The sequence below is a fragment of the Cynara cardunculus genome (genome assembly GCF_001531365.2).
Source record: "Cynara cardunculus var. scolymus isolate 2C chromosome LG 4, CcrdV1, whole genome shotgun sequence".
NCBI classification, from domain to species: domain Eukaryota; kingdom Viridiplantae; phylum Streptophyta; class Magnoliopsida; order Asterales; family Asteraceae; genus Cynara; species Cynara cardunculus.
The window spans coordinates 10,184,459-10,193,524 of record NC_037531.1 but is presented as its reverse complement, the minus strand read 5'-3'; the positions used below and the strand labels follow the sequence as shown (position 1 = coordinate 10,193,524).

General features: G+C 31.6%; 1 protein-coding gene across 1 annotated transcript in view; it reads left to right on the top strand.

The window, feature by feature from the left end:
• The first annotated feature begins 6,982 nt into the window (after window positions 1–6,982).
• LOC112511195 (protein LIKE COV 2) overlaps window positions 6,983–9,066 on the top strand; it is a 10,619-nt gene continuing 8,535 nt past the window's right edge. Inside the window, exon 1 of the mRNA XM_025116714.1 lies at window positions 6,983–7,251. Coding sequence (XP_024972482.1) covers window positions 7,132–7,251 — 120 coding nt within the window. The 5' untranslated portion in view covers window positions 6,983–7,131. The remainder of the gene's footprint in view (window positions 7,252–9,066) is intronic.

The following is a 9,066-nucleotide window of genomic DNA, read 5'->3' as shown; positions in this document are numbered from 1 at the left end:
AATGTCTTGTTAGATATTTTATACGACAATGTTTAAAAATTTGTCCTATAAAAAGTTGGCTTTATAGGACATTTCTCAAATTTGTCCTATAAAATAACTAATATGACATTAATTTTAACAACGTTCTAAAAACTTGTTAAAACATCCAAAAACGTTCTGTTAATAATCTATTAGATAAGACGTTTTATAGTGTGGTCGTATAAATTTATGTGCTACAAATTATTCTATTAGGATGCTAAGACAGTTTAAACGTCTCATACACAAAATTTTGTTGTAGTGAGTTTTATCTATATATGTTATTTGTATCGTAAAAGCTACAAATATTAACCATAAGAGCGGTGTCTGATTGGTTTGAGCTTTGACTCCAAAACTCAAAAGTGACTGGAGGTCCAGGTTCAAATACAAAGAGAAATAAAAAAAACCCTTGTGGTCATGGAGGTTCAAATGCAGTGACTCCGAACTACCCACAAAATAGGTGGTCGCCCTAAGATTAGTCGGATCGCATAACGGGTTGGATATCTGGTTGATAAAAAGAAAAGCTACAAATATGGTAAAATGCCATAATATAAAATTATTTTTAATTAATGAGTTGAAGTGCTAAAATGCTTCTAATGAGTCCAAAATAACTCAGGTTAAAGCATATTATCATAAGTAATTTTGATACATGTTTTATTTTAATTGGTTAAAATTTAAAAAATAAATAGAATTAGATTAAAGTTGTGTTTTATTCTTTCTGTCCTTTCATTTTCTTTCTTTCATTCATACAAAACACTACTAAATTAAAGACTTTTGCTTACGAACTTTTTCTTGAGAAATTTGTCGTTAAAAAGGTGATTCGTCAGAAAACCGTCACAGAAGTTGGTAGGTAAATTATTGATAGGTGATTCAAATCAGTGACAGATTACCCATGATGAAATATATTTGGGTAAAAGTTGTTGGTCTCACATAAAAAAAAAAACCCGTCTCCAAGAATACCAATGTGAGGGGCATTTTTTTGACTACTCAACAGTTGAGGCTAATAGAGGGAGGGGGCGGTGATCGGAACCAGGACCCATCTTGTATTTGACAAGAACCGTCTTACTTCTTTACCAACTAAGGTAGATGCTCGAGGGGGAGTTATATTAAAAACGTTTTATATACTTTTATTTTTTTAATAATTGCTACAGAAATATTAGTAATATACGAATTTGACACGTGTTTTTTGAAATATTATATTAAATTATATGAATAAAAAAATATTGTGTTTTTTATAAAGAAAAATAAAAAGTGGAGAAGAGAAGGATGGGTAGAAGCAAATGATGATAAACTTGGAGTCATTGTCAACAAAGCCAAAGCTCATATAATTGAAAGCAAACCAAAACTCATCAAGATTTGGAATCCAAAATGGGGTCTACTCCAACCATGATTGGTACATATAACTTCATCATTTTCACCATGATTTTTTCAATATATATATAGGGGCTTGTTCAAATAGAAACCAACCATATGCTACAAACTATGTGAACCGATCTTGATCGTTCATTTTATCATCAAACGGTTATTATTAAATGAGATTAAATATACAATAATTTAATTAATGTATTATGTAATATGTGTATGAACAATTGTTCAAAGGGTAAATTGGTCAAACGGTCATTATTAAATGAGTATTTAAAAATAATCAATTAATCATTAAATTAATTGGGCTGTTTATGAACAATTGTTCACAGGGTATTTTGGTAATAAATCCTCACGCATCGTGAACYCGATATTCTCCAGTCGATTTGTAACCTACGATCGATTATGAACATATTCACAACTCATGTTCACATGTCGGCCCTATGCTCGTGTGAACAACATATGTGTCTTGCAATATAAACACTATGTTCATATGTTCATATATGTTCACATGTCAGCCTTATGTTCGTGTGAACAGCATCTGTGTCTTACAATGTAAACACTATGTTTATATGTTCATATATGTTCACATGTCGGCCCTATGTTCGTGTGAACAGCATCTGTGTCTTACAATGTAAACACTATGTTCATATGGTGTGATGTTTTTCAATGTCATACCGTATGACATCGTCACGGGTTCGTGTGAACAACGATTGTGTCTTTCAATAAAAACAAGTTGTTCATATGGTGAACATATATGAACATAGACTGCAAGAGATGTACAGATATGAACATTTTCAAAATCAATGATCGTTGTGCATGTGTGCAGATATAAACATAGACTGCAAGAGATGCACAGATATGAACATTTTCAAAATCAAGGATCGTTGTGCATGTGTGCAGATATGAACATAGACTGCAAGCGTTTATCATCTTCATTATTCTGACATTCTTTTACAATAGGATTCTCCATGTATCTTGAACGAAAYRAAAAWYTTGTACACTTAGACAACCAATTTCAATATATGTATAAAATCAATTGAAATGAATATCATGAATATGAAATAATAAAAAAAATCATAAAAATCTCATGAGCAATTAGATGTATCTTTTAAGATTTGTAACTCCCAATTAATTATTGGGGGTTACAAAAAGGTTGAATTACCAAATTACCTTTATCATTAATTTATAATTTAGATTTGAACCTAAAGTGAAGAAAGAATGTGATTGGTCAAGATCGGTTTCCATAGTTTGTACCATATGGTTGGTTTCTATTTGAACCAACCTCTCTCTCTCTCTCTCTCTCTCTCTCTATATATATATATATATATATATATATATATAGGTGGAGGTTCAAACGAGAACACTTTCATTTAATACGTGTGAGGGGACCCTAAGATGTGCAGACGATGTGTTCTACGACTTAGGTCACGCCAAATGTTGTCTGTGTCTATGATTTAGTATCACATGTGATGGTTTTGATGAATTATAGTATCATATCAACAACAACCTTATCACTTGTGAGAGGACTTAGTGGTATAAGGGCGACTTGGCCCACAACCAAGATCGCATCGAAAATCGTCCGCGTCTCTGATTTAGTATCACATGTGACGGAATAATAGTATTACATGTGATTGTCTATAGTAAAAGGGTGTTCTCATGTTCTCGTAAAATGAAAATGTTCTCGTTTGAACTCTTCCCTATATATATATATATATATATATATATATAATCTATTTTCTTCTGTCTAAATATAGTATTTAATGTATTGATTAACATATATTTGTTTCACAATATGGTTATTTCATATGTATTCGGTTCACAAAATGAAACTTTTTTACATGTATTTTTTGTTTCACAAACAGGTCAAAAATATTCACATTGTGAATCGAATACATGTGAATCAAACACGTTGTGAAATAAATATATGTTAATTAATATTTTAAATCATAGTATTAGATGGAAAAAATCATATGAAATAACACATGATAAACAAGTTTTTAAGGTTATCACAATTTTATGGGTTTTTAAAAGAAAGTTCTTAAAGGTGCAACTTTACAAGAATGCTCCTAATACATCACAACACCATCTTCTTCCTCTGGATTTTTTTAATCTAGCCTAACCGATCATATCTCTCAAGCTATATTGAAAACCCTTTTAACATCTGTTACGGGCCGTTTACTAAACACTTACTCGACATGTGCTTACCGGATAAATTTCTTTACTGAATGAACATGGCAGGAGTCAAAAATCTTACCTGGTAAGAGAAATGATAAAGATGGAGAGTCTTATTCGGTAAGTGAGGATGACGACTCTTATACGGGTAAATTATTGCATACGATACCCTTTTGATGTACTACAATCTTGTCTGGTAAAATAAATTATAATACCCTTTTTAATAATTGATGGGGACATGATAAATGGGCCGAGGTCCATCATTGCAAATTGTCTACAAACTAATTGGTCCATGGCCCATGGGCTTTGTCTTCAAAAGTATCTGGCCCATAAATATAAATATATAAAAAATGACAGTAAGGGAGTGTTTGAGATTGCTTATTTGAAACAACTTATATTTTTCAATAAAATTCTTTATCAACTTATTATAAGTCGGAATGGTTTAACTTCTTCAAAAATTTCTTATTACCGGTTTGTCACCGGTATAAGCTGTTTATCCAAACACTCAAAAGTGCTTATTACCAGTGCCATATCGGAATAAGTCAATACGTTGTTTTTATAAGCAATCCTAAACACCCCCTGAAATAAAACCTAGGGTTCGAAATCACGGTTAATATTAAGATTGAGATGTAACAAAACTGAGTGGAACACAAATATTTTTTTTTTGTCACATCGAAATTAATGAAACAAAAATCAAGAAGATAAGATAAGATCAGTTAATTATTAAATTGCATTTGTAAAATTAGAACCTTAAAACGTTATACAGATTTTCCATCTATATGTTTCACTTTCATTTATCCTGTACTGTCTACATTCCAAACTCCATAAAGAACTTTGTGCTTACACTCTATGTCCATTGACCAAGGTGGTAAAATTGGGCTTTGTAGGGCTTAAAACTTTTATTGGGCCCAAACCCATTTGTGCATAATAATATAGTAGGTTATAAAAACTTGTTGGCTTTTTTTTAGTTTTTCTTGTTGTTAATAAAATCATTATTGATTTGATATATCAGTCAGATGGGATAACTCAACTGGTAAAATTTTTAATTTGTACTTTTAGAAATCAGTTGTTCAAGTTTTTATTTTTTTTTGGCTAGAGATCACCAATTCAAGTCTCGTCAAAGTCATCATAGGGTTTGCTTGACCATTAATTTCAAGATTTTAATGGGATTCGTTGAGATATGCTCAAATTGGTCCAAACATACCAGGTTAGAAAAACACTTTTGTGTTATTTGTTTATTTAATAAAATGTTGAAGTTTGAAGTCTTATTTCACTTTTTGTTGAAAATAGATGGTGTTGAAGTCTGAAAATATAATTAATAAGACTGTTTGTTTTTACACATTGATAAATGTCTGAATATGTAAGTAAAATCAAAGTTAACGATATTAATAAACTGATCAAAAATAATATCATAGTAAAACGTGTTGGTATTTTCTTACGAGTATTATGTTTTGTGCTACTGAGATTTGTATATTTAAGGTATTCTCAGATTTCACATGTTACATCGTCATGATACAAGTCGTAACAACTTTTTGTTTTGTTTTTGTTTTAGGCAAATAACAGACGATAAATGGCTAACAAGACACAAATTTATCTCGTCTAATAAAAAGATGGTAAGAGATTTTAAACTCTTGTCACACATACAAAGAAAGAACCAGTCTCGTAAATTTAAGGTTACTTTTTTAGCAGCTTAATGAGTTTAGTGAGACTTTCAACTTATTAGATCAACTATACATGACTGCTTGTTAGAAGCTTCAGTGGCGGAGCCAGTAGGGGGCTAGCTGGTGCCAAGCCCCTGCTAACCGTTTTATCTTAATATTATACTAGTTGTGTACCCGCACAATGTGGCGGGAGCCATGAATTTTAACGATTTTGAAGTTCCACTAGTTTTATAAGATAAGATTTAACGATGATATATGTTACACTTGGTCTTTACATATTAATACAATTTGAATAAATAAGAGTTATGATTCCAATTACAAACTATCGATGAAAAAAATTGTATGACGGTTTAAAATCCAATATATTTAAAATCCAATATATTTAAAATCCAACATATTTAAACGACTCCACAAATGTATTCGATTTACAACAAAAGCAAAGAACCAAGAAACTTGACTTTTAAGATAAACACTCAAAACCAATATAGAAAACTACAAATTTGACATATCATAAGCCATGAAAAGACCAAAAAAGATGGGTTTTAGAATGAAATTTCTACTGCTTACCTTCTTTCTTGTCCAGAAACTCAAATTAAGGTTGAATTAATACATGTATATATATATATATTTTAAAAAAACCCAAAAACATATTAATTCAAAACATATTATACAGTGCAATTTGGACAGCCTAACCCCAAAATATATAGTATATATATAAATAAATAAATATAAAAGTATAAATCGTAAATATTAAAAATATTTTTTCACAGTATATATAATATATAATAATATAATTAAGTCAAAAACTATTCAATATTGGACTCATTTCGAAGGTATTAACGAGACGATTATAATGGTGTAACTTGTTAAAATAAAAATGTATTTTTTAAACATGTTTTAATTGATATACGATTATGTATATTAATTTGATAAAGGTTTAAAATGAAACATGTAAAAGTAAAGGACGTAAAGTAAATTAATTAATTAATTATAGGGATATAAAATATAAATTTAAAATTATAATTTAAAAAAAATGAGTGTATGTAAGGGGGTGAGTGTATGTGAGGAGACGAAGGGATGAAAAAGTGATATAAAGGGTATCTTGGTCATTTAGTATTTTAAGACTTTAAGACTTTTGTTAAATTTGCTTTATAAGATAGTATAGATAATGAAAATATAATATTCTAGCTACGCCTCTAGGAGGCTTCATGATATAGAAAATGACTTATTCATTAAGCTTCAAGGAGGAGCTTTATGCTATTATTATCCAAAAAAAAAAAAAAAATTCATACTTTTCAAAACAAAACATCTCAGACAAATTAATGCATACAAACAACTTTATCCATATAAAACTTAATGTAAAACCCAAAGAAATATTCTTTAAGTTTTTATACAATAAAACATAAGTGATGACAAACGATTGCATCCTTCTTCTTAGCATAACATTGTATGACATAGTAAGATAATAACGGAGCGGAGCTGTTTGGAGAGCGAACTCTTAATGTCGATCAGGTGTACTGACTTAAAAACCAGTAAATCGCAGTTTCAAGAAATAATATCTTCTACCCAGAAATTCATCGAGGAAACAGAAGCCATTTTGAAAGAAGCTGTATCGAGATTTTTATATTTCATAGGCACAAAAGTCACCTTTACCTAAATTTGCAAAAATATGGAAAGTTTAAGGTGCAAAGTTGTAATACTTTAAAACTTGAAGGGGAAAATATGCAGAATGATAAACCTCAAAACTTCCACTTCACTCAAAGTCAAGCAGCCATAGAGATTCATTTCTCTTGGGTCTCTTCTGGTCACACTTCCAAGTTCCAACTGCTTCTTCAGGGTATCCCGGAAGATAAAACCCTCCGATTATCTCTCCGATCAAAATATTAATTCTTTCTGTGTTCGAATCTGAATCTTCGAAATGGCTGAAGGATCAAAGGAACCGACAACAAGTTCTGTTAGTCAACATGATATTATTGTTGAGGATACCGAAGACAGCGTCAAATCTCCCCCAAATTCTCCCAATTCTTCCACTCGGAAGGTTTATCTCTTTCCTGATCGTTTTTTTCCGTTATGAATTGTTTTGGTTTGCTTTTTGTAAATCGATAGTTGTTCTGGAATTTATGAGATCCGAATTAGTTGGTGGAATTCGAGTACAGTGGTGCAAAGGACTGGTTTGGGTTTTCTGAGATTGTTAATTATAGGTTTATGAAGGCTAAGTATTTGGAGGTTAATCAATCATTTTGCTTGATGTTGCCATTCTAGGTATTTTTGAATTTGCAACATGAACTTAGTACGTAACGACTGATTAACCCTTAAGAAGTCATCCGTAACATTTATTTTTTCTTTTTCATTCTATAGATCAAAGGAATTAACAAGAAATGCTTGATTTTTTCAAATTGGAATGTCGATGGCAACTCAAAAGGAGAAGAAAAGAGAAAAAGAAATAAAAAAAAAACATTGTTGTTATATCATCATTGGGAGTATGTTGGAATTTGCAACATAATGATACGAAGTCATCTCTTACAATTTGATACTCAATTTCAACCCAAAAGAAAAATAAACTAATGGCGTGAAATATCCTTGCGAGGAATTGTTAGCTTGAAGTTTGAGTGAATTCAAACCCATGACTTTATTCATTTTCCAATGTTGTTGTTTGATAACTGTCATTGTAATTTTTTTCTTAAGGGCATTACGATGTGCATAAAATATTTGAAGTTGGAAATTTCTTTTTACAATGGTGAGTGTGAATTATATGTGTATTGGTTGACCAAAATGTTATATTGTGTTTGATGGTTCTTAAGTTAACATAGGCTTGTGCCCTGGAGCCACATCCCACATAACATTAAAGATGTTGAGTAACCCTCAGAATGATAGTTCTTCTCCAAAATCATTAGCATCTATGTAGCCACTATGGTCAAGTACCCCTGCATTCATTACTTGGCTATTGATTAGTTAAGCCATGGTTTCCAATGTGCAAGTCACAGAGGAGAGATGAGCCTTTATGTTGCCCAGTTGGGTTTAGCAGTAGACAGTTGTACATAAATCTGGTATATTAGCAATATGTATACAGTACACGTTCTTCTCTTCCAAATCATAACATTCTTTGAGATTTATAAAGGAAAATTTCTCATATTTTAGAAGCAATGGAGCGTTATATGTTTCATTGTCAGTTTATTTGGTTTACGTGCTTGATGGAAAGGGGGAATGAAGATATAATGTTTGATAAACAATCATATATCCGCTGGAGGGATCCGTCTGCAAATTTCTTTAAATTGTGGAGAGACCATTGCTCATGTGGGGTTCAAGGGATTTAGTGGATTGAATCCTGTGGGCTACTACTCTATCCAGCAGCATCTTCAAATCATCCTATAGAAACATGCGAGAAAATACTTGGGATGACTGTGGAATTCATTTGTCATTTCCTATGGCAGTTTTGAGGCTATGATCTCTTTGTTATAGACGAAAGCTGAATTTAAGCTTTCCCCGACAGCAAGCCTATATGTTGGCAGGGTCATTACTCAATAGCTTGTCTTAGGTCCTTGTCTCCCCATAAGACAATCTGCATGTATGTGAGTGTGTGTGTGGATAAAAGGATACGGTGTTGCTAATTTATAGAAATGAATCCATTTACTAAAACTGCTTTTGTAATTATTTGACTTTTAGTGATATCTTGTTGCTCATAAATGAGATCTCAGCCCCACACATGCAAGTACATACACAACTGAAGATCTAAGCCCCACAAGTTTTTTCATATATGTGTGCATTTGTCAATGTTTGATGCTTGGTTTAAAAATGCGCGCATTATGCGCTCTGATGCGTGATGCGCTCTGATGCGCTGGACAGAACGCATCAA